This window comes from Sceloporus occidentalis, unplaced genomic scaffold (genome assembly GCF_023333645.1).
Source record: "Sceloporus occidentalis isolate IW3139 unplaced genomic scaffold, rSceOcc1.0.p SCAF_180, whole genome shotgun sequence".
NCBI classification, from domain to species: domain Eukaryota; kingdom Metazoa; phylum Chordata; class Lepidosauria; order Squamata; family Phrynosomatidae; genus Sceloporus; species Sceloporus occidentalis.
In genome coordinates, this window is record NW_028317160.1 from 339743 (window position 1) to 367027 (window position 27285).

Below are 27285 nucleotides of genomic sequence, written 5' to 3' on the forward strand. Positions count from 1 at the left end.
CCCATGCTAAATCTGGAAGGAAAAAAAAAGGAATGTGCAACCTGTATTATTTGCCCTATAATGGACAACATTTTCCAAATCAGGACAACATAATGTATTTTTCCCCTTGGTTGTATCTTTATACAGATTATATATATTCATTTTATTACAAAATAAATTACATTTATTAATATGGTTTGAAAAGAAAGCCCTACTTGTGCCAGAAACCCACCCCCCATTATATAATTTGTGTGGTTGCACTAATATGAGGGACAGAGACATAGTAAAAACATGAAAATTGCTCCTATCCTGTAATGTAGAAAGAGCCCTGGATTTTAAGGGGTTAAAGTTAAAGCATTCTTTTTTTGATCGGTGTAGACAATTGGCAAACTTTACATTGCATGGAAAGACAATTTACAGCTCTTTTACACGACAACGGTATGGCATGGAAAGGGTTATTACACAATAGTAGTTAAGTATCTGTTTGTAGCAGAATACAGCTGTGGAATTGTGAAGCATTCATATGTGTTCTATATTTCACTTTTTCTCTGTTCTGTGTATTTTCTGTCACTGTAGAATGTCTGCGTGTTCAGGATGATTAAAAAATACACAATAACAATACAGCCATTTATATGTTGTGCTGCCGGTCGCAGTGTTTGTGTTTGGGGACCGGTATTATACACGGTTAGTTCCTTTATTGCTTCAGATTTGTTGAGAGAGGATTATACCGCTTTTACAAAGTGTCTCTTTATTCAGACAGGTGTGTGATGTGTTCAGAATCGGAGTGGCTAAAGCCACATGATGCATAAGATGCCTTAATATGTTCATCGGCAGGGGATGAATTCTGTAAAGGTCATAAGGTGTTTAGGGATAATCCTCTCAAAGGTTTCTCACATGTTCATACAGTATGTGTACATGCAAATCTCAACATGTCCGTTAAGACCACATAGAGATTCTGCCCCGTCGTGCCGTTCAGATCCCTGATGTAACGTGTAGTAGGGGGAAAAACCACCGCTGCTGAGGTGTAGGAGCTTCTGTATCTACACAAATTTAATTACTAGAACTGCAGATCGGTTATTTTGGTGATAAGTGTAAAAGTAAGAGACTATTTACCCCACGGAAGCATAACACTTGCTGTCATGAAGGTACTTCTCTTTTCCTCACCACGACCCTTACAAAGACTTACTGAGGTAGTTGGCATCCACCAACGGGCAGAGATCCACCATGGGTTTGTTATAATATATACACAAATACACTGCTTATTGTACTCCTTAAACACCCTTTTTATTTGGTTTATTAAACTGAAAAATGTATGCATTTCAAAAGCTACACAGCAAATCGGGTCTCGTGTACCTTTTAGTATTTAAAGAACATGTTCACTTCATTTTGTAATGGGTGCATTTTAAAAGTAGTTCTAGTTGTCAAACAGTCTTAAGAAGTACTTTGACAAACTCGTACGCAAGGTCTTTCCGTGTTGATTTGGTGGCTCTCAGCTGTTTGCCCTCAAAGGCCATGTCAAGACTTCTAACCTTTACAAAGTCCTTGCAGTGTTCTGAGAACACCCGCATTGCCAGCATCTAGAGGCCACAAGACAAGTTTACAGAAGGGTTCTTTTTCAGAGGATCTATTTTGCTTTGTTATTGACAGTTGTCAGCATGGCAAGGGCACAATGTCCTCTGTCCTTTGATTCTCAGTGTGGTTGCCTGAGTGATACCCCCAGATGTTTTGTTGCTACTCTATAACATTAATAATTTTACGAAGACCTGTGTAATGGTCGTCCTTAATGGTTCTGTGCATGTTGATAGACGATATTCTTAGTAGCATAAAGAAGTGTGACTGAGCTTCTATTCTTCTTTCAATCCATCAATACATCCTCTTAAGGCCTACTTTCATTGAGCTTAGAATGAATAATATTATAAGCTTGCGAGCAGGGCCCCCTTTACGTAATTAGTCTGTCTTATTCTAGATGTGTGTATATTATAAGAAGAGCTGTGTAAATTGTCGCGCTGGATAAATAAAAGATGATGATAATGTTGATGACATACATGACTTATGTTCAAGATTCATTTCTGATCTAAGCATCCTGCTTATCGTCTTGCAAAGCATATCATCTAATAGCACCCGAAAGATTGGACCAAAATATGGTTTTACTAGAACAGTAAAGATTCATGACGGGCTCTATAAAATGTAGGACGTATGCAGGTAACATACTTTGTACTGTATGAGGGGCCAGTCTAGTCTCCGGGATACTGTAGATATTACCGAGATTTGTTTCATATGCATCACTAATGTTCTTCTTTCTTCTGTTTGGAATACGGACAGCCTCAAGGATGAGTGCATAAAGCCCACGTTTTCTATGAATAGGCATCCTCCTTTATAACAAAGGCAGCCCCTAGCAGTTCCCGTAGTGCTCACTGATCAAAACCCAAGACTGTTAAAGCTCTAGATGTCCGCGGTGCTGCGGCAGAACCCATTGTTTAATGGATCAAGATTGCTTAAGGCACTCGTGTAAGGAACAATGTTTTGTACACAAGACCTTTTATGTTGTTAATGATTACATTCAGGGTAAATTGGATTACCTAAAGGTCCTTTGCTAGGTTTCATTGGTTTTAATTTGTTTACTAAGATTATCACATGCAGGCTAGTATTGCGAAATTGAACAAGGGTGCGTCCTTTGTGTGGAAGTCTTATAAATATTTTTGTATCTTTTTTGCTGATTTATGGTTTGTTTGTATGCTTTCTCTTATTGATGGGAATCTGGGCAGACTTTATGCAGCGGGCCACAATAAAAAGTGAAGAGTGATTTAAATATTCAAATGTACACGTAGATTTTACAACATACAAAGAAAATGCTTGGTAAAAGAAGAGAAGTATCGCTTGAACTAAGTTAGACTCTACGTTAAATATGCAGGTAAGATCTTGTAACGTTATTTCATTTGAACTCTCACAAGGCAGCTCTCTCTCTGTATGGAAGTTTGAAATGTATTATTATAACCTAATTCCGTCTGCCTCTGGGTCACTCGCTGATGGTTGTGTTACTGATCAAGGTATATAAGGGGGTATGGACTGCACGCTAGTGACGCTGCATGGAAAACGCCTTCAAAAAGCTCCAGTGCTGCTTCGTTGGGCTTCTTTTCTATGGACCTTACAGGCCACTTACAGACATCTAGAGATTTAGTACAAAAATTACCGGAGGAGGAAACACAGCCCTATTGTTTTACTGAAACAACAGTGGTATTCTTCTTACATTAAGGGTTGCTTGTAGTGGATGTTGTGGTAGTGCTTACAGTTCTCGTTCGACCATTGTGACCGGTTTGAAGCGTAAGCTCTGTTATTGAATCCTGTGTCCAATTGTGTGCTTCCTCTGCGTCTTCCTTTAACCCCTTGATGACAATTGCCGGTCCGGGCACGTCACGGAAATTCATGTCGATAACGACAAATGACGTGCCAGGACCGGCACGTCATTAAACGGGTGCAGAAAGCGATCTATTTTCGCTTTCTGCACCGAAACGGCGTTGCTGTAATGCCTCGACCTCGAGGCATTCAGCAACGCCATTATCGGCACAAAGGGGCCATCTCTGGCCCCTCCCCGGGGCGTCAACATCCGCCATACTTTGTATGGCGGCGGACGCCCGTTTTAAAAGCGTTTAGGAGGCGATCAACGATCGCCTCCTAAACTTAAATGGTGTCGCTGGAATGCCTCGATCAGGAGGCATCCAGCGACACCAAACACTTACCTGGGGATGGACTGTGACCGCTCCGGAGAGCGGTCACAGCCGCAGCTGCCGGTGATCTTCGCCATCTGCAAGATGGCGGCGGTCCGGGAAAATTCAATACAGAAAACCAATAAAGTCTAAAAAGTTCGCTAGACGGTCTCCAGACCCTCTAGAGAACTCTGGCTCCACTTGCAGGTTGAATATAGGTACTGCATTCAACCATGCAAGTCAATGGAGCTCAGCTTTCTAATCAGTGTGATTAGAAAAAATAAATTAAAAATAAAATAAAATTAATAATAATTAGAAAAAAAATAGTAAAAAACCAGTAAAATGTAAAAATAATTTCCCACTGATGTCACTATCAGGGGAACCTTCAAGTTGAAAAAAAATGTAAAAAAAATTAAAAAAAAATATATATATATAAAAAATATATTTTTGTGAGCAAGTCCTAAAATTAGCATATTAGCTTAAAACAATTCTCGCATGGAAAGAGTTAAAATACTGGCATATTAAATGCCCATGGGGTGTCTACTTTTAAAAAATGTATGATTTGATGGGGTAAATTGAATTGGCCGGGTTCAACAAGGTCCCAATTAACACGGCGGGAAGGATGGCCACACATCTAATTTCCAATTAGAAAAATGCACACGTACCAAATGTGGCCTTTTAGTTCCCCCCAAAAATGACAAACCCATGCATGTGGGGTATCACTGTACTCAGGAGATGTTGCTGAACACATATTGGGGTGTCGTGTGACAGCGGCATATACCAGGAGCTGTAAATTCATACATAAAGTAGGTGTGTGTGGGAAAAATACACACACAAAAATACTACTGCAAACTTTAAAAAAATGCTGGTGGTAAAATGTGTGCATGCAAAGAGTTAAAATACCAGCATTTAAAATACCCTGGGGTGTCTAGTTTTCAAAAATATATGGTTTTGTTGGGCACACTGAAATGGCCCGGCTCAAAGATGTACCAAATAGGGCATGGGCAGTGGATCCCCAAATGCCAAAGTTCAACATTGAAAAATGTGCATGCCCCAAATGTGGCTCTTTTGCCCCCGAACAGCCAGGCAAAATCATTCATGTGGGGTATCACTGCGCTCAGGAGATGTTGCTGAACACATATTGGGGTGTTTTGTGATAGTGACATATACGAGAACTTTTTAATTCATACCTGAAGTAAAATGTGTGTGACAAAACAAATGGGAAAAAAATGACTATCACAAAGTTTGACAAAGACTGGTGGTAGATATGGTGCATGGAAAGAGTTAAAATACTAGCATTTGAAATACCCTGGGGTGTCTAGTTTTCAAAAATATATAGCTTTATTGGGCACACTGAAATGGCCCGGCTCAAAGATGTACCAAATAGGGCATGGGCAGTGGATCCCCAAATGCCAAAGTGCAACATTGAAAAATGTGCATGCCCCAAATGTGGCCCTTTTGCCCCCAAACAGCCAGGCAAAATCATTCATGTGAGGTATCGCTGTACTCAGGAGATGTTGCTAAACACATATTGGGGTGTTTTTTGATAGTGACATATACCAGAACCTGTTTATTTATACCTAAAGTAAAATGTTTGTGAAAAAACAAATGCAAAAAAATTACTACCATAAAGTTTGACAAAGGCTGATGGTAGAATAAGTGCTTGGAAAGGGTTAAAATACCAGCATTTGGAATACCCTGGGCTGTCTAGTTTTCAAAAATATGACTTGATGGGGTAAATTGCATTGGCCGGCTTCAAAGATACCCGAAATGGCACATGGGGGAAGAATTACCAGATTTGGAAAAAATGGCTTTGAAATAGCAAAACGCTACCTGTACTTATTGCTCCATAACGTGCAGAAAAAAGCAAAAAAAACATAAAAACATTGGGTATTTCTAAACTCAGGACAAATAGTAGAATCTATTTAGCAGGTTTTTTTATTACCTTTTATAGATGAGTAAAAGATTTTTCAACTAAAAGTTAGAAACAGTCATTTTTTTCTAAATTTTTCACCATATTTTATACTTTTTTAATAGTAAATAATATGATACAATCAAAACAATGTCATCTAAAGAAAGCCCTTCTTGTCCTGAAAAAAACAATATCTAATGTGTGTGGGTTCAGTAAACGGGAAAGAAGAAAATTACAGCTAAACACGAGCAGCGCAGAAATGTTAAAACGGCCATTGTCACAAAGGGTACAAAAAGTAAAATCAGCCTTTGTCACGAAGGGGTTAAAAGAATGTGATATCGCCTAATGTCTGTGTGGCACTTTAACTCAGAATGGGCTTTGATTTCAATGGTCCATCTGACCTCACGTTAGTAGAATTGCTTCAATACGTTAGCATGTGTGGATTTGCACGTGGTCTGTTCTCTTATCTGTTGACCCGTTTTTATTGAGCGCGTCGTCTCACGAGTTACTATGGGAAACCAGCTCATCTCTGAGTTGCAGAAGCAAAGACCGTTTTGAAGGTTTATATTACGCAGCCCTTATTGATGTAGGTTATGTTTAGAACTCTTGGTACAGGGTGTACTTTCAATGTCATTCATCTGTATACTGCATGGAAAACATATACCAGACCTATGTTTCATCTTTCCTTCTGCATATAGAACAGTCTTTATGCTTGAATCTTTTCTTCCAGGATTGCCAATGGATAGATATCTGGTTACGTTAGGTAACCATCTTCTGTCTTTTAACTTGTAGACAGTGTCAGAATGCACCCAGATCACATTTGCCGTTTGTAGAATTGCTGCTTACACGGTAAGCTCTTACTTCCGTACCACGCTTGTGTTCAGCTTAAGTGGCAAAAACGTGCCTCATCGCTATTTTTGCTCATGGCATGAATTGAACAAGCATGTGTTGTTGTTGTTGTTGTTTTTGGGTTTTTTTTTTTGGTTTTTTTTTTTTGTGAGAATCCCATCCAATCCAAAGTCTGCATTTTATTTTAATAATGTGTGTTTCATTTTTTTTTTTTTTTAAATGGCATCATCCATTTCAATTGCTGGCTTTTGTTTTTAAGTTTATAAACAAGGCTGGGCCGATTAATGTGCAATTTATCAAACTTTTTTTTTTTTTACAAAGAAAAAAAATAATGGAAAAACAAAATAAGACAAAATTAATTCAGGCCAGCATTTGCCAAGCCCTGCTTATAAGAAACATATGTGATTTGTATATACATGTCCTTGTGTTGCGTTTTAAAACAAAGTTCATGAAGAGTTTCCAGAATTTTACCTTTTACTTCTGATGTTTGTGGTGGCTACTAATATATATTACTGTTCTAGAGATGCATGGCTCAACGCTTGATAAATTGGTGGTATAATACATAACATGGTGCCTCCAAAGCCTCTGGTTCTTAATGTAATGCTTCCTTTGTTTAAATGTTGATGCAGGGGTATATTCTCATGGGTGAATTCCATTTAGCTGGGTATAGCAAGTGGTAATAACTGGTCAGGAATAAGGGGTTTATCCTAGAAGGTAAACGAAAATCTTGACATTATTTGGCGCAAGATTGACAACGGTATCGATGGCAGCCAATGGGTTGCTTTTCAGTAACGCTTTTTTGATGAGTCTAAGCACAGTGGACAGGGTGGGTTCTTCTACCTGCGGCTGCTCTCGCTGTGTCGCCGGTACACAAATAACAATATTAGGAAAACATCTGAATGCATTTACTCTGTCCCCTCGCAGAGCATATGAGATCTTTCTGCATGTGCTCTGACTTTTTTTTTCTGTGTAACTGTTCACACGCACATGCACACCCGCGTTCGGGTACACCCACGCACCCACGCACGTATGCACACTAATATATATATATATATATATATATATATATATTTATTTTTTTTTTAATTTTTAGCAACATATTTACAACTGGTGCAGGAAACAGGATATAGGTGGAGGGTTGTGTGAATGCCAAAATCTTCCATACTGTATTATTGTTTATTATGATATAATTTGTTTTATTAATATAAATTATTTTCTGATCTGTTCAGGGAAACCTTTTAATGTAATATGTCTTAGAAACACAAACTTCCTCTATAGTTGCAATCCTTTATTCTCCTCCTTTATTCTAGATTAAATGTTGGCAACCTGTGTCCTCTTCCTTTTTCTTACAGAAATGTGTAAACCGCTTTTAAATCATTAATGCCCATATCACTGGAGTTTGAATTAGTTTTGGTTTAAATAGCAAAATAAATGATATAGGGCCCTGTGTGAAAATTATTTCATTTTTTGTTCCTTCTCAATGTTAATACTGTGTATTCTCACTTGGCTGTACATTATGAAGGCGGATCCCTAGCAAGTTTCTCCAGCAAGAATGGCTTCTCTGGCCCTGTATAAATCATAATCCGATGGATAAATCCCACTAATTTAACTATACATTATACAGGGCCTGCAAACTCTTCCTGGTGCAGAAGCTTCCTTGGACGAGCCGAAACATAACTCGTTATTGTAATTTGAGGCAGATTGGTTCACAGTGCTCTTATTTCCATGCAATCCTTATTTTATGGAGGAGGTCAGCCAAGGTGGGCAAGGGATCATGATATGTGTGCTGCTAATGCCCCAAAGATGATGAGGCAGGTAAGTGGAAACGAGGGAAATGCTATGAGATCTAAGCAAATGTAGAAGCTTGTGACTAACTCACGACACAGAACAATCTCATCAATAATTACATGACTGAACTGAAGGCTACCAATTACATTGAAGGAAAGAGTTAAATGCACTAACAGTATGGGTTGTGGTAAATTGGAATTTTTTTTCCCCCCCATTGTTTGCAGCGACGTCGCCTCTGCCAAAAGTGATCACTGGGCCCACCAGGGACGATTTCCGTTGCCTGTTTTTGGGGACCAGTTGGACCTGAAAATCCGAGGTCTTGCTAATTATTGCGTTTTACACCAGGTCGATGATGGGAAATGATTGGAATGTTCCAGTTATGATTACTCTCGGCATCCCGCCTGTTGGTTTATACCTTCTGTTATACATTGGAAAGTTAATTTCCCCCATGTACAGATGTGTCCTGCTTGGCACTATCAAAGCCATCAAAACAAATGGAAAATAAAAGTAAAAAAAATGAAAAGGACAGTGGGTTGTAAATGCAAACATGGTCAATCTTACATCAAATAACCCCAGCCTTGCCGTTTGCCTTGTGGGAATATGTGTTGTGTAACTACCACTGCAGCTTAAAGTCATATGAATCATAAAGTCTGTTAAACGATAACATGAAACTCAATTAACTGAATACGACTCCTGCGGTATAAAGATAGGGTAAAACGTAGCATCGAACCACAGAAACAGTGCTTACTTTATTATTATTGTTTTATATAGCGCCATCAAATTCCGTAGCGCTGTACAATGGGTAGACAGGACATAACAAGTAGTATGTAACATAACAATTTGACTTACAGAGAGAACAGGTGAGGAGGGCCCTGCTCAAACGAGCTTACAGTCTAGAGGCATTGTTCATGGTATTGTTTGTGTGGCGTGTTTAACCCTTGTTTAAATGATAGGAACTTGTACCCAAGATCGCTAAAACTTATTTATGTGTATGATTGGGGATCTAGAATTACCCCACTTTTTGCAGCTTTTTAAATATTTTTATCGATCATGCTTAAGATCGCCCCCTAGTGACTGATTCTGTGAGGTTCCACGGCTTACTGTACATTCACACTGGATAGCCAATGTTACCTGCTAGTATGGGTGATATTACTGATGTTTTGAATCCTTTATTCATTCATTATGAATCTAGCAGCACTAGGGATGGTGTTTCAAAAGCTACATTTAGTTACAAAACTGTTTTTTAACACTGAACATTTATGGAAGCTCATGACGCACATGCCTAGTTTTCTATGTCCAAAGGAACGATTATGTATGTGTATATACTGTATGTTTGTGTATATGTATATAAGAAATATATTCTGGTTGTAAAGTCTCTACACATATGTAGATGTGCAAATGCCTCTGCTAGTTGCATCCTGCAAACAGAGAATATCAGCAAGGACACCAAAAAGTTAATGTCATAACCCTGTCCCTTGAGTCCTTTGCAACAGTATCTTTTCAGCTGACATAAACAATGATGTATCTTTTAATTTGTTCAAAGACCTTTTTAAAGGGACAGTCTAGTGTCATACACCCTAACCCTTCAGTACTGTATGGACGTACCGGAATATCCTAAAATAACAGCGGCCTGATGCCCATTAAGATCTACCGGTGGTTTTTATTACAGTGGTGCCTCTCTGCCAATGCATGGGAGGCGTACCTGGGAACTCTCCATGTTTTGCCTGGATACTCCGGGTGAAGGGCCACTTTCTCCGGGCTGCAGGAGCAGCGTTGTGGCCCACCCAAATGCTCTTATATTCCGATTGTGTAACCACTGCAGGTACCACCACTATGGCCCTAGTAACGCAGGAAAAGTTTTTGACGTTAGTCTTTGTTGGTGTTTGTATTGTGGAACATTTTTATAGACTTAATAAAATCTTTGTGTGAATTGCAGGATATGAGTTCGGGGTCCTCCCTGCCTTAAAATTCTATGACTTTGCAAGTGGACAGATTATACAATTCTGGGACCAGCCTTAACAGGATACAGTTATTTGTACATATTTATGTTGCTTTTCTCAGTGTTTAAGGGGGGGGGGAATAAGAGTGTTGTGGGAACTTAAAGAAGTGGGCAATTGATTGGGCCGACAAGTCGAGAACCAGTATATTTTAAAGTGGATCTGTATTTAAGATATGTAATAATCAAGGGTTCTAGGTAAAGGTTCCAGCAGTGATATTTCTGGGAGCCATGGCTACTTGGCTTCTGCAGTTTTATATTATATATAATGTGTATGTAAGTGCTGCATAAATTTTTGGCACATTAAAAATAAATATCACTGGCAATTTTTTTTAATATAGAATCCCATTGGTTATGAATGAGTTAAACAGGTTATCTGGTTGGTCTATGACCTTGCATGTAAATCATTACAGGGTTGTGTCTGCTTCTTGTAAGATCTCTTGGGATTGGTTTATTTATGGAGAAGAAATGTACATATCCTGGAATGCACTGCTTTGCTCCTTCCAGTCGCTCATTGTTAATGAAATGTCTGGGATTACATGACCAAAGAAAACTTGCAAACATGCCATATGGAGTTCCTGTTTACCATTCAAATAATGTAATTTATGATTACGATGAAATAATGAAATTTCATGGGGTGCCTTTTTTTTTTTTTTTTTTTTTTTGAATGACATCCGTGGGGCCTTTCCAAAGGAGGAGATCCCCGACACCTTCTGATCTCTCCTTTCATAATAGAAATTAAAAGAGATGGGGAAGGAGGTGCAGCAACAGCAGCGAACTGGGCAGACAGACACTGGCAGATGGTGCATGCAGCTCTGTGGAGCAGGACTGAATTTCCCCAATATTATATATTCATATATCGTCACCAATATTTATCAATGAAGAATCACAGATGATACGGTACAAACATTACCGTATTTGCTCGGTTATAAGACAAGGTTTTTTCCAGAGCAAATGCTCTGAAAAATACCCCTCGTCTTATAATCAGACCTCAACTAGGTCTGCAGGGGACCTGGATCCTCCTGTCTTATGCCCTCCCAACTTACCGGTGCTTCTGAGTCCCTGGTGTGTAGCCGGGGAAGCGTGTAGACATCTACGTGATTCACGTGGGGAAGTTCCACTGCAGCCGGAAGGAGGTGCAGGGAATTCTCTCTGACAGTCGGAGGGTGTATGCGCAATGGACACAGACAACCCCCGCTGTTAACTGCACCTCCTTCCATCTGCAGCAGAAGTTACCCACGCAAATCACGTAGACGTCTATCTGCTGCCCAGGCAACGCAACGCGAGTCGGTTTTTGGGGGAGAGTGTTAAATGGGGGGCATAAGGTATTTCTGTAGGCAGAGTGCTCTATGAAATGCCTTTTAACCCCCTTAATGCCACTCTGCCTCCAGAAATGCCTTTTAACCCTCTATACTCCACTCTGCCTCCTGAAATGCCTTATAACTCCCTACATGCCACTCTGCCCCATAATATGCCTTTTAACCCCCTAAATGCCAGAGTGGCATATAGGGGTATAAGGCATTTCTGGAGGCAGAGTGGCACATAGGGGGTCAAAAGGTAAATCATGGAGCACAGCGGCATATAGAATGTTAAAAGGCATATCATGGGACACAGTGGCATTCAGAGGGTTAAAAGGCATATCATGGGGCAGAGTGGCAAGCCTGGGGGCAGATGTGCATAACTGGGGGGGCAGGTTGGAAAATAAAAGGAAATAAAAACAAAATATTTTTCTCAATCATAGCTTTTATTAAAAAAAAAAAAAAAAAATAGTTTACATGAATTAACATTTACTGGCAAAACTTTTCCTATAGGGTCGTCTTATATTCAGGCTTTTTCTTTTTTTCCTAAATTAATATTCAGATTTTGGGGGGTCGTCTTATAAATGAGCAAATACGGTAATAAATAAAATGTATTACAGTTTTGGCTGGTCGTATAAAAGTCAAACTCTACTCGGCAACAGGGGAAAATGTCTGCTGCAGTCGCTGTAATACAGGAATCACTACTCCAATCCACCCGCAACAGGACATTTTCTGCAGTAAAATAAGCTATTCATTAACGTGCTGATTGTATATGAGTAATGAGCATCAATCTCAGACTCTGATAACCTGTCACTGTGTCACACTCCAACTCCCATCAGTCTGTAACTGCAGCTACTGACGAGTTAAAATAGTGTCAGCACATTTATTTAATGCTTGGCCCCTCCCCCTGTAAATGCTGATTGGCCAGAGTAAAAAAGTAAGGAAAAACTTCCACAGCCATTACCATCAATGAGACCACCACCTGTTTTGTTGTTGGCCACTTCCACCTATCAGTCATTGATATGAACCCTCCTACACACACAGTCCCCCCCACTTTACCTCATAAACGAGCGCCAAAACAGCTAGTAATGGCGGTGGCTACACGTGATGGCTAATGGACGAACCGTGACACATTTTCTGAACTTTTGTGGGTTTCGTTGGAGATCTCCGTTTTTGTTGATTTGTACAAGTGCACAAAATCTTCATAAAAACAACAAAAAAAAGTTTGTACGAAAACGAAGGCACAAGTCTAATAGATATGTTTCCTATATAAAGAAGATATACTAGAGAAATCCAGTATATAGTTAAACAAACTTGAAGGGACACACCGGCCATAAAATGCCACTTTCTGCTTTGAACAAATCTCCCTGAACATGATACTTCCAGTCAGCTGGCGTCTGTTCATCGCGGCCATTCACCGGGGGCGCATCACAGATGGATCCTCAGTCTAAGATAACTGAGGAGAAGTTCTTCCACCTAAAAGTCGTGTTCCTTTTTTGATTGGGCTCCTGGTGCTGTGACTGCTTTAGAGGGGTAAATTTAGCTCAGTCCATTACAGCCCAAAGGGTTTGGGGCAGGTAAGAGTTTTTCAAAGTCATGGCAAGCGGAGTACGAGGAAAGGTCAAAACAGTAAATGAAACGGCAATATCGCGCACCCAGAGCTCAGTCACGCGGAGATGAAGTGCTGGCCATTTTTAGATTATGTGGTAACCAAGATGTTGCGATCCTGTGTATATAGAACGATGCGCTGAGACTCCTCAAATGATGGCCGACGTATATACCTGCAAGCCAGGGGCTGGGTACGAGGACCTGGAAGACGGCTCAGAGCGTAAACTGGTAACTAATGCTGCCAACAGCCCAGACATGAGGCAGGTTCTTGACAGCGGGCAGCGTAAATGCCCAGTAATAGAGCTCTGCATCGCCACTGCGTTGGGGCAGAACCTGCTAAATGATGGCACCTAGTATGGTCTCCTAAGTCAGGTGCCCATAGATGCACATTTATTTCAGATGTTGTAGATGTTCCATTACTGCATCAAAAGAGCTGGTGACCCAAAATTTGGTGAGAGGAATTCCTAAATAAAACCCAAACTGGTATACCAGCACCAAGCATTTAAGAGCTCAAGATATCTTCTGCATGTCCAGCTCCATACATACATACATACATACATACATACATACATGCTTTTAAGTGAGTTAAAGTCTTTGCCAATAATAAGCATGCAAACACTCTTTTGGTGTAATTTTAGGCTATAAAATCTGATCGCTGCACGTTTCCATAGAGCCGTTCCAGAAATGCAGTCATAAAAATATTGGATCTTGTCGTTCTGCTTCTTATGCTGCCTTTATAACTGCTGCGCAGGATGTATACGTGTTATATTTGTTCCTATAGTGTTTTGGCAGGGGCTTTTAAATAGTTAAAGGGGATTTCCAGTCTGTTCCATTCTTATAGTTTTGCACTTCTGTCCCTTTTTTTTTTCCGGTGTTGCCCCCAAGCGATTCTCAGAGTAAGGCAAGGGGTGCAACTGTACAGCTCTGCGGAATATGATGGTGCGATATAAATAGATACTAACCGTGATCATCTTGTTTATGTATCTATGGCCTGCCAACCTCTTTCAGGCATCGGCTCTGTCTCTCTTACATGCGCGTACCTTCCTACTAAATCCGATGTGAAAACCCTGCAATCGTCTGAAACGTTATCCACGTTGATGGGATTCAGGTTTATTGGATAGAAGATAAAATGTATTCTCTGACTGCGGAGTTTGCAGGAGATCTTGATATATCTGTGCATTACGAAGGGCATACCTCCTATAAGGACTGGGCTGGCATTCAGCTCCCCTTCACACTCCCAGTTAAGTGAATATATCCCATAGTCTGTTTTTAAATATTATATGATTTTATTCTTTACGCTTCGGTCTAATTTTGTCCCCCCGCTGCTTGTTTCTACAAGCATATAATCTGGCTGGAATGTTCCATGAAATTAGATATTCTAATTTACGTTTCCTTCCTGGACTCCGTACTGCATTGTAGCTAGTAGGCGCTTTACATAAGAAGCGGCGCTGAAAGTATAATTTAGGGAGTCGCACCCTTACTCTCGCTGTCGTGTCAGCGCTTTATTGCCAGTTATATAACAATGAATTTGCTGTTACCCAACGTCTTGTGGTTTGATGTATATATTTGTTTGCATTGTGCAATAATAAGTATACACGTGCAATAAAATCCCAAGTTGTTCATTCTTGTTTTTGATGATGTGCCATTTGGAACTACAAGTTTCGCATGTGCACTTCTACTTGATTAATTAGATATTTTCTTTCAAGATAAAGTTTGTGAAAGTCTGCATGAAGTGGAAAGTGAGCAATGAATAGCAAATCAGTTTTATGTTGAGACCTCAGCATTTCTGCAAGCATAAAAACAACTATAAAGGAGCTGTTCCACTCTTTGGACTTAACACTTTATTAACTTAGTTGTCATGAGACACAAAAGCCAGCGCTAGGCTGTAGCCAGAGAAATTTATAAAATAAATAAATAAAATTCTCAATGTTCAAGCAAATATTAGAGTATAATAAAGATTTTGTGTAAGTGTAACACCTGTTTGAAGCAAGCATGTTTAGATCCATTGGTGACAATGTACGTTCAGCTTGCAGGTCGCGAAGTAGTGTGCTCAGTGCACACACATGTAAATATATACAAGCAAGTCATGCACACATGAATTGACATGTTAAAATGCAGTGGAGCACTTGTAAAATGTTTTAAATGTACATGTTTATAATTAGGGCATTGCCATTCCTTCATAGGGGAATGACAAAACACAGCTGTTTGGTTATTGAAGCTATAATGTTCAGCCAACCATTAGCATATTTTTGTTGTGTTGACCGAGAAAAGTCTAGTTCTGCAATAATAATCAGGCTTGTGTATTCTCTTTCTGCCACTAGATGGCAGTGCTGCTTAAGACAAAACCAGCAGGTGAGTATATCAAGTACCGTACTCGTGGATGTGCTGCAGCCAATCACAAAAGGCCTGTAATTGTGCATTTAAATTAAATATTCTGGGGAGGGATAAACCAATTTTGTTCATTCGGTTGAAGATGTTCTAATTAAATACTTGTAAAATTATATTTTGCATCATAGAACTTTTTTTGTTGCGTAGAGTCAATTACGTTCAATAAAAAAACTGAATAGAAAAGAGTGGATTATAATATTAAAGGGTCCGTAATTCACTATTGTGAAGGAATATAGTGTATGTATCTGCCGGGGCATATCACACACTTCCATTTTACAGTATTGTGTTTTTACAACATGTTAAGGTGATTGGCTGTGTTACCTGGTAGATGGGTACAGATATACTGAATGTGTATCAAAACTAAAAAAAAAAAACTAAATGCTCCTGTTTCTTGCTGCAGTTATCATTTTACAGAATTGTTCTGACTTCAGCATCCTAAAATTTTTTTAAATACTAACCATTGTGTTTTTTTCCTCCCTCCAAATCAGGTAATATAAATGTTTCTTGGATTATTAAGAAAATGGGTATGGTGAAGCGATTGTATGGTGAAGATATTATAATAAATGCCTATATTTTGCTTATGACTAGGGTGGCTTTTTCCATATGATGCAGTCTGCTAGCGCCCCCCCCTTTACCTGGGGTGCATTCCCCTTTATGTGGGCTTCTGTGCCTTACTTGCCGTATTACGCAGCGAGATGCCTGATGTCTCTGATGCCCCATGCACACAATTGGGGAAGAACGGTCTGTTCTTCCGCTGTGACTCCTGCAGACTTGGAGAAAGAAACGTTTCTGCACCTCTCTCCGCGAATCAGTTTGTAATATTCTGGCGTGCTTCTTGGAGTACTTCTGCAAAACGACAGAGCCATGACGCACATTTTGAGGACAGTCCACCCCCCCAACCTCCTTCCTAAACTCGGGGGGGGGGGGGAAGGCTTTCTGCGGAGGATCCTACTCTTTTGCGGAAGTACCTGGATAGCAGAGTCGATACAGGACGAAGAAAAAAAAAAACAGAACAAGAAGTGCCAAGAGAAGGAGCAGAGCTGCAGAAAAGAAGACGGACAGAGAAGCGGATGTCGAAGACAATGACACATGGACAGAGAGCTTAAGAGCAACAAAAGCAAAAACGATGTTTTTCACAATGGTTATCTTATATTAAGGCGACTTTTTTTTTTTCTTAAGCTCCAAAGTTTGGGGGTCGTCTTATAATTAAACAAATATGTTAAAACTCTACAGTGATAGCTTCTTTAATTGAACATACTAAGTAAAACCAATTTATGCAGTGCGCTGCCCACTAAAATGCTGATTACATGCTGCTTTTTACAGATTACCCCCTACTTGGGTTACTCTTTGAACTGGCTGATGGTGGGCTCTGGCTAGCAGTCTGTGTTTGAGGGTTGTTTCTCTGTGGATGGTGTATTTTACTGTGGGGGAGGTGGGCCGTGGGGCTGATACTCCCTTTTTGAGTCATTATTGTAATATGGATGGCATAAATGCCCTGAAACGTCTGGCTTCAATAGATGAACTCTTTCTACTCCAGCTTTTACTTATCTGCTGGCACGGCCTCTGTGGGAAACAAGTCATTCACTTGTTTTGTGTTACAAAGATAAGTCTGTTTGCCGAGTTGTGCCTTAGTTTTGTCTGGAGTTGCTTCCCAGTAGAAAGAATGGAATCTTCTGCGTCCCACTTGATTTTTTTTAAAATCAGTAATGGGAAATGCTACATTTGAAGGCATTATCCATTTTTCTAATGTGACATGGATAAAATTGCTTACGTATATGACCTCCTGATTGCGAAACATTAATAATGTTATCGGAATAGTTTACTGTCCCTGCCAAAAAAAAAAATGAACTGGTTACGCTACCAATCCTCAAAATATTGCATACCCCACGGTGTTATATAATAGATAGAGAGAGAGAGAGATATATATATATATATATATATATATATATATTATATTATATATATATATATATATATATATATATATATATATATATATATATATATCTCTATCTCGATTTATGGAGTTTGGGCAAAGCTGAGGCTGAGTTATTCTTTTGTGTGATTTTATGTGTTGTCTTCCCAGCTTGGTCTTATATTTAGTATTTATTAAAATAATAATTATAAAAATAATAAAAAGCACATTGTTTTGTTTGCATTTTGGTGCAAAACTGAATTTTGATTTGACTCCTGTACAAAAGATTATAGAGTTGGAAAGCATTTGGTGGGATGGGGGTGGGGATTCCTGGCTTCTATGCCAGACTCTTATGTTTGCTATATGTAAAGAAGTTCAATAGAGGGGCCCCCGTTGCTTTGATGTAAAGCGGGGACAGATCTTAATGGAAGACCGAGCAGGCGGGATACACTTTGCACTTTCTGATGGAGTGCGCTGAATGCCAATGCAAGAGTCACACCACTGTGTCTCCGTGCAAGGCATGGGTAAACTCTTGCCGTCTGAGGTTTGCGGGGGCCCTGGTGGCAGCAAAAGGTTACGGAGCAGGTATTAGCAGCCCTTTCTGTTTCATTTCATGCCCCCGTTCTCATCCCTTTCAGTTCACGGTTTGCTAAGTGCTTACAAAGTCTGAGGGTTTTCTTCGTTAAGGCCTTCAGAAAATTGCTCGGAGATCTCTGATTGAATTTTCTGTGTGTAGGACTTCATGATGGCATTTGAATGCGCTTTGATCCTATTTGTGAATGGCGCTGGGTAGGCTCTTATTGCTATTTCCAGATGGTGTTACAAGGAACAAACAGTTGTGTTTTTAGGATTTCTCAATAGACTGTCTAGACTGGTCTTGGAGCAGACAGATACAGCCACCCATCAAATTAGCGTTTGTCAGATTTATGGTAATTCCTTCCCGAAGTCCCTTCCTGTCACTGACGTTAAGATTTGTGTCCAGAATTTTTGTGCTGCTCAGATTGGTGTTACTTAACGTATCCTTTATTATTATTATTATTAGTATTTATTTAATCTTTTTATTTCAATTCCTCTGTGTACTTATGACTCCTGAGAAACCCAATCCCTGACACCAGTGGATTCTCAGTCTGCCAGGAAAGGAAACATATTTTTTGTGGCTTTTTTAGAAAATTAGCATTTTCGTGCTACGCCGAGTAATTCGAACCGCTCTCCTCAGTGGGAATCACCTTTTGACAGACACCAGTGCCTTTGTTTTTCCAAGTCTGACCCCTAACAACTTTGATCATGTTCTCATTTACAGGCCTGTCTGCGCGCATATTTTAAAATATAGGTAGAAGCAAGTGTGAGAACCGGCGAGTCTAATCTGAGAAGCTAGGGCTAAAAGAGCAGGAGCAGCTTCGAAATATTTAACTTGCCTTTTTTTAACTTAAAACGTTTGGAAGTGAGGGGCAGTATACCTTGACTTTGGACAAAACAAATGCTTGTAGCATACGTCCTTAGATTCCATAGCCTGGCTATACAATGTTAGGGCAGTACATTTACATTTTTGATGATACTTCATACATTCTTGTGTTTTCCTTTTGTTACATTGGAGTCTTTTCTGACTCGATCCAAGCAGTGCTCTCTTACTGTTGCATTTCACCCTCAACAGACTAGATTGTAAGCTCCCAAGGTCAGAGCCCTCTTCTCCTTTTGTACGAGTTTGATTTTAAATTTGTCCTACCGCCTCTGATCGTAAAGCGCTACGGAATTTGCTGTTGCAATATAAATAAATGTAACGTAATCTTACATGACGGTTACCCCATTGAGTAGAGCCGTTTACTCCTGTGGTATAAATGAGTATTCTAAACAAATTTAGGACAAGTAACAAGATAGTCTTCTTGACCTTTAGTTACTCGCAGTTTATATGTTTTTGCTTTTATTATTTATCTACTTGTACAGTATCTAAAGTCCATTTTTTCATGCTGCATGAAATCATTTGTTCTTTTTATATTGTTTCATGTATAAGCCTCATTACTTGGTGTGGCCTACCGAACGCTTGATTATAAACAAGAATGAACTATAGGGTTTCTCTTTATTCAACGCTATCAAATAGTTAACCTATTCTTGTCTGCAACAATGATTCAGAATGCATTGTGCAGCCTTGAAAACCAAAAAAAAAAGCCAGACGATCAAATGGATTCTGCCTCTGAAGCATAATATTTAGTTCACATATGTACTTCAGAAGCTGAACAAAGCAGCCCCGGCTGCCATGTGTGAAATACATTAATGATGGCTTTCGCTGTTCTTCTAAGGGATAACTTTTTCTCAGCTTACCTCCATTGCCTTGCGATGCATCGCATGGTCCCTGTTGAGTAGAAGAGCATTGGCTTGTGTGCAGGGCTTTTAAAATACTGGTTAATTTCACTTACATTAGGTTAATTGGTTATCTAATATTTATAATAAAGTATGTTTTTACCTGTTTAGTTTTTTTGGTTACAAAAGACTGACTAAATCATTTCTGTGTTAATATCCCCTAAACTCAAGAATTACTTACAGCGTGTTAAAAATTCCTTGACGTTGTCTCAATAAGATCCTGGGTTTAGGCTTCATGTTATGGCAATTATTTATTGCTTGTTTTTTTTATTTTAATTTATTTTATTGTCATAGCTTTTAATGTGGCCAAATATTTGTTCTTTGAAAGGGTATATATTCACGTGAACACTACAGTTTTACACAACAGAGAACTCTAAAACTTTATTTCTATCTGTTGGTTATATTTGGCTCAAATATTTTATTTTATTTTTTTATTATAATTATTTTACAGGCATAGCCCAAATATCCAAAAAATATTCGAATATGAGAACTCGTATTTTGACATTGATATTTCTTTGTTGCAGTGTTTTCGAGCTTTGTGTTGTAAAGGACCGCCACCGCCAAGGCCTGAATATGATATTGTCTGTATAGGGCTGACGGGCTCCGGGAAGACCAGCCTTCTCTCTCACCTCTGCAGCGAGAGCCAAGATAATATTGTGCCTACCACAGGTAACGTATGCATTTTATTGTGGAGATTCCTCCGCATGCAGGTCCGCACGTCGCATGTAATTGCTGCTCAGAGTTTTTGGGTTTCTTCTATAAGAATTAACATATAAGAAAATACTTTTACAGACTGATGAGTGATACGGCAGAATGCTTCTTTCATAAATGGTGAGAGATCTCTAAAAAGACTTCTAGTAGCAAGGACAAAACAAAGCAAAATAACTCCAATAACGCTAAGATGTATGTATCCTACAGACTTAACGAGGGCAGATTACGTGGGCTACTGGGTTCTTTTCTGACGTGTGTTGGTAGCTATTTGTGTAACTGAAGTATTGAGAACGTTTATTGTATTTGATTTACACAGTTTAATTTATACATCTAATTGGGACATTTGGAACTATAAAACATTGGATCCAAAAGGGTAACTGACATCCTAAAAGAATGGATACTTTACAGCGGGCAACATGTAATTATAAACAGCCAATTTCACGGTGTAAAAAATATTGCATACAGTCGGTTAAATTATAAGCATCTTAAGATGTGCTGCAATACATTGTATTAATATGTTGGTGATAGTTCTAGTTATGGCTGACGTTGCCAAAATGGTAAAAGCTAGCAATTACAGTATCCAGTGCAGTTTTAGGCACCCTTATAGGTTTGTTGTCCCTTATACCCCACTGTAGAAGAACGCATATTAAAGTACTCTGTGAGGACTATAATACACATAGCCCTGCAGCTGCCCTCCTCCAAAGTCTCATCGTTATAGCCATTGATTAGCTGCTTCAAGTGGCCAATTGGTGTTAGGATCTCACTCACATTGAAATCAATGGGCATGTTTTCTATGCATACGTAAGCATATGATGTGCATGGAGATGTGTCTGGAAGAACACAACTCCTCCACAGAAATTATTTTGGGCATTGGGGAAAGGGACACGTGCATATGGAGGGATTCTGCAGATTCCTTGCGTGCATGTAAAGGAACCATGGTGCACATTAAAGTTGGCTGGAGTGTCCCTTTAATGTGTTTTTTTGCCAGAATCTGGTATTAATAAGTGATGGTGGGCGTGTGATTGGACATCATTGGAGATCACCCTTTAAAACAAAGAATTCCCTTAAAAAACCAAGAACAGAGCAAAATGTACATCACGTACATCACCAAGAGTTATTTGTTGACAGGATTCTGGAATTCAAGTACTTGATGATCTTTGTAATGCGACTTTTAATTACGTGGTTTATTTAGGAGAATAAGTGAAGCAACATTTCTAACATTCTTATAACAAAACAGGTTTAATCTTTTATACATAACCGAGGTATTTACTTTCCAGAGGGATTAACACTAAGGGCTTGAATTGTTTGCCCCTTCCCTTTAAAGACCGTTGCAATTTTAGGGGTTCTGGCAGTAGTTCCAATGTTTAATGTAGTCCTTTATTATTTTATCACTCGAGCTCAGAATCACTTTTTTTGTCAGTATTGTTTGGGGGGGTATCTTGGGGTCATGTAATCCTGCAGATCTGGAGGGTGAGATCCTATGACCTAAATTTATCAGAGTTCTGCCAAGAAGCATGAATTTCCCACAGACCTTTATGTATTAAATGAGGTCTTTAAGCCCTTCCTGAAATTATCATTATTATTTCTTTCTCAAATTCTCACATTTCTTAGTAGTTGGCAAAATAAGGGTCTCAATTTATATTTCTGAAGATAAAGACTTCCGGTGTCAGCAATGACCGATAAAAATCAAGGTGTGGGGCCACTATGTTTGATTAGTTCTTGTTGCAGAAATCTCAGTATGCTCAGTATGTGCAATTAACCCAAAAAACAAAATGTTTCAATATCAAACTCCATTTAATTTTTTTACTCTTGCAATAGCGTCTGTTGCTGGTAGACCTTGGTATAATTTGAGTGAGGTATAGCTTCTATGTTAGCAGTCTGTAAGGCTCTTATACCTCGCATAAAGTAAGGATCTGAATGATGCATTGATTATGGGAGACATTGTAGCATCACTTGGACTTTGACAGATGTCAAAAGCACTATGTAAGCATGATGGAGCCTTTCTTTAAGACTCGTGAGTTCCTTGCATAATGGGAGGTGAAAGGGTCAAAGATCTTATCAAAGGTAAAAAAAAAAAAATAGTCGGATAGTATGAACATGTACAAATGTTAGAGCTCTCTTGCCCTGGAGTCTTAATCATCAAGTCATGGGTGAACCATACCTTTACAGCGGGTATAAAAATCCAGCATTTGCCTGGTAGTGTGCTGACCAGCGTAATCCACCTCCCCACCAATTGACTACCAGAATATTTTGGACGCAATGCTTGGTAAATAAGATTTTTGTGAAGTCTGTATTCTCATTCCCATATGTTTGATGCAGATAAGTAAGAATATAGAAAATCCTTTTTCCCCCCAGCAGTTTTCATTTCTTGGACTACTTAGACGTCAGATTTTGTCATCCCCAATCTAATCAAACAACAAAGGTGTGGAAGTCTGGGAGATTTAACTTCTAGGAGATTACTGTTTTTTTTCCTTGTTGAACTGGAAGTGCTTGATATTTATTTATCTGTCACTTTTGCAAATGTATTTACTGCTCAGTTAAGCCATATTACACAATTATCTTATTATTGTAAACCAATTAAACCAGAATTATCACCTGCGGCCTCTGTAAATCACAACCGTTCAGGTCACTTCTCCCATACCTTACATATTACAGCTCTATACACTAAATACATCTGTGTATTATAAACCCACCTTATGTGTATAGCATGGGGGAGCAGGATCTGCATGGATCTGCATATCCCTCCCCATTACCTTATCTCTGCCTTATTGTAAAGTTGCTGATTGTTCCTGGATGGTTCAGGCAGTCTTTGTAAGGATCGGGAGGAGAAGGGAGAGGTCCTAGCTTCCAGATAAAAGGCTCCAGCTCTAAATAGATTTGGTAAACTCATGGATTTAGGTTTAATGCTGTGAAGGCGACAGTTTACAATTTAATTTTAGAAATGCTTGTTATGGCTGATGTGTTTTAATCCTTTTTTGTAAATTTAGTTTTTTTTTTTATATTTTACCTCTGTTTAAAAATGTGCATGGACTAAGGTGACAAAACTTTAAGTCTAGGGAACTAAAGGACTGGGAAACAATCACCAATTTTTTATTACTAGCATCAACTCAAAAGCAAACACTTTGAATATACGTATTATATAGATATGGATTATAGACATATAGATATGTATTTTCTTTTAACAGTTTTTTTCTGTTTTTGCATAAGTTTTTTTGGGCAGCTGCATGCTAAAAGTATTGTATGCGTTCTCTCTAACCCAATCTATTAGAACAACACCTCAACTTCTTATCACACTGCCTGTGCAAATGCAAATTTGTAAGACTAAGATCCAGATCCCCTGTAATGCTACAGGGGACCTGGATCCTCCTCTCTGGCAGCCGGTGGACATCTGCATGGGGCTTCTATGAAGGCGCACCAGTGTGACATGACCTTCCGGGGCTCCTCCATGGCTCCGATGGAAATGCTGGGCAGCAGCAGAGGTTGTCTACGCGCATTGTGCGTATGTCTGCCGGCTGCCCCCAATAGACACCAGGGAGTCCGGAGCATGGGGGGCAAGTCTGGGGATGCATTGGTAAGTCTCAAGGGGGGCTGAGTGACATGACTGGGGTGCAGAGTGACAAGCATGGGAACAGATGCGCATACCTGGGGGCAGGTTGGAAAAAGGAAAAAAAAAAAAACATAGTTTTTATTAAATGTGTGTTTACCTGTGAATAATTTACTAGTTAAACTTTTTTTCCTATAGGCTATTCTTATATTAAGGCTTTTTCTTTTTTAGCCCAAATCAATATTAAAATTTTGGGGGGGGTGTCTTTTATAATGAGGGTGGTCTTATATTCGAGCAACAATGGTATCTGAGAATTAAAGCCTCAGTCATTGGGTGTGTGTGTGTCTAGGTCTAATCCAGGCATAAACTGACCGGGCAGATTTGGTAGATTCTCAGCTACTATTGTTATAGACTCTTATGCAGTAAATATATTTACAACGTATTAGTCAATACATTTTGAGTAATAAGATCTATTATAGCTGGAGCAAGAAAGACTTCATGGGGGATGGTAGACCTCAAGCAATGCTATGAATAAATATTCTTTACTCTTGGCATGCATCTGTTTGCCACATATATATTAAAAAGTAGGTAATTTTTAATATTTGGAACTTGCCACTAGCATTGTTTTTATTTGTAGTTTTTTTTTTATTGGTTAAAACACTTGCACACAGTTCTGTTTACTGACCTCTAGATAACATTTCATTTACAATTTTTTTTTTTCCTCTTTAAATTCTAGGTTTTAGCATAAAAGCAGTTCCATTCCAGAATGCCATCTTGAATGTGAAAGAACTTGGAGGTACCATTTCTTTGTTTTATTATTTGCCAGCTAAAATTAGTTTTTAGATTTTTGGTTTATTTGTGCATAATTATGTATTACCGAAAAGGATAAAATAATAATTTGTCTGGGAACTTGGTAACTTCACCCATCACAATCTCTACTGTTTATTTTTGAGTTTTTAGCCACCAAGGTTCCTGATAATAGTGTAAGAACAGGGCCAATGCATTGGTTTATCTTAATGTTTGTGTGAATTATTGCTTTAACAATCATTGCTTTTATGAATGAGAAAATAATTGATTGTATTAAAACAATGGGTTGATAATAGATTTAACATTAGTAACATGGTTTGCTTGTTATACTGAAATAAAGATTCATGCTTAGCTCAGGTTTCTATAGAATATGTTGTGTTAGAGGATGGGGACTTTTTCTTGTCATCATACTTTGCTATTTTATTGCCACGTCAAGTGTTGCTAACAGACTTGGCAGCCGGGAAAGGTGGCGGAATAGTGATGACATCACAAAGATGGCAGGATCCATTACTGAGGAGACGTGACGTCTAATTAGTATTCCAGAGGCGTTTTAGTTTTTTCTTTTCTTCTGAAGATCAGACATAAGCTTTCCATTAATACTAACAAAAAAGTTCTATATGTCTTTAGCAACCTGTTTTAGATGTTGTTTTTTTAATGTTTGGTGTTTTTTATTTTATGAAATTACCTGGGGTTTATTTGTTTGGTTTTTTTCTTCGCTCATTTCTTGCTTGTATTTTGGTAAGACATCGGACACAATTTCAGTTGTATTTTAGTTGCAGAGCAGCTTGTGAAAATGTTGCAAAAATTGTTATTACTGGCTTTGCGAATATGAGTTTGGGCGTATATCTTGCTACCGTATTTCTGTGTTCCTGCAATGTGCTAAGCAGCCATTTATTGTTTCCAGTTATCACTTGAATTTCTGAATTCTCATGTAATTTACTAATTTTCATTTTTAACACTTGTCAAAATGTTTAATATTCCTTGCTTTTATTGTGGTCTATTCTTTATTAAAGAAATAACTACAGATAATTACATCTGAAATGTAATGCCTGGTAGTTAAAAATATATGTGAAAAACACACATCTAACATTTTAACATAAATTTAACATAATTATGGGTTGAGAAGATAGATTGACCGCTCGCTCAGTTATTAGTCAATAACTTTGAATGTGTCAGTAGAGAACAACATTAGAATTTGGACTTGAAAATGAGGAGGGCCCTGCTTAGACAAGCTTCCAACCTCTGGGGCTGATATGAGAATTTGCTTTTGTATGTTGTTGTTTGTGTTATAGTTACAAATGGCTTGGAACACGGCTGCTAGCCACACATTGCCTTTCTTGCATGCTCTTGAAATTCTCCATCTGTTATGTAGCCATGCCAAAGTTACGGCTCACGGAGAGAGCCAAGTGATGGTAATGTGATGGTAAAATGATAGTGTAGAATATTTCAATGTGTAAAATACAAAGCAGAAGTAGTTTACGTCAACATGCCAAGACCAGCAGCCCTTAAAGGTAGTGAATTGGAGATATTGCTGCTTGAATGCTGTGGCGTATTTATCCCTGGCAAATGCTCTGAAAAATACCCCTCGTCTTCTAATCGGGGTCGTCTTCTAATCAGACCTCAAATAGAGGTCTGATTATGAGACTAAGATCCAGATCCCCCGCACCGCTGCAGGGGACCTGGATCCTCCTGTCCCCCCCCCCCATTTAACACCGCCCACACACACACACTTACTGGTGCTTCCTGCTGTATTGCCGGGGCAGCGGGTTGACGTCTACGCGATCCGCGTAGACAAAGTCCGCTGCACCCGGAAGGAGGTGTGGCTAGCAGCGGGGGTTGTCTGCGTCCATCGCGCATACCTTCTCCGACTGTCAGAGATTAGAGTTCCCCGCACCGGTGTGGCACACGCTGCCTCAGCTACACACCGGGGACTCAGAAGTACCGGTAAGTGGGGCGGGGGGGGGGGGTTTGGAGACAGGCGGATCCAGGTCCCCTGCAGCTGCGGGGGATCTGGATCTTAGTCGTCTCATAGTCAGACCTATTTGAGGTCTGACTATAAGACGACCCCGGTGCGGGGAACTCTGATCTCTGACAGCCGGGGAAGGTATCCGCGACGGACGCAGACAAACCCCCGCTGCCAACTCCACCTCCTTCCGGCTGCAGCGGAAGGAGACGTCAACCCGCTGCCTCGGCAATACAGCAGGAAATTGGAAGCACCGATAAGTGTGTGTCTGTGTGTTAAATGGGGGCATAGGGCATTTCTGGAATGCCTTCTACCCCTATATGCCACTCTGGCACTTAGGGGGTTAAAAGGCATATTATGGGGCAGAGTGGCATATAGGGAGGTATAAGGCATTTCAGGAGGCAGAGTGGCGTTAAGGGGGCATTTAATAGAGCACTCTGCCTCCCTGAAATGCCTTATACCTCCCTA

At 39.4% G+C, this 27285-nt stretch overlaps 1 protein-coding gene across 1 annotated transcript in view; it reads left to right on the top strand.

Annotated features, from left to right (window-relative positions):
- Positions 1 to 13202: 13202 nt before the first annotated feature.
- The window catches only part of LOC149278793 (ADP-ribosylation factor-like protein 15), a 104861-nt gene continuing 90778 nt past the window's right edge, over positions 13203 to 27285 (top strand). The window contains exons 1-3 of the mRNA XM_089501722.1: positions 13203 to 13232; positions 20317 to 20461; positions 24784 to 24843. Of these exons, the coding sequence (XP_089357848.1) occupies positions 13203 to 13232; positions 20317 to 20461; positions 24784 to 24843 (235 nt within the window). The remainder of the gene's footprint in view (positions 13233 to 20316; positions 20462 to 24783; positions 24844 to 27285) is intronic.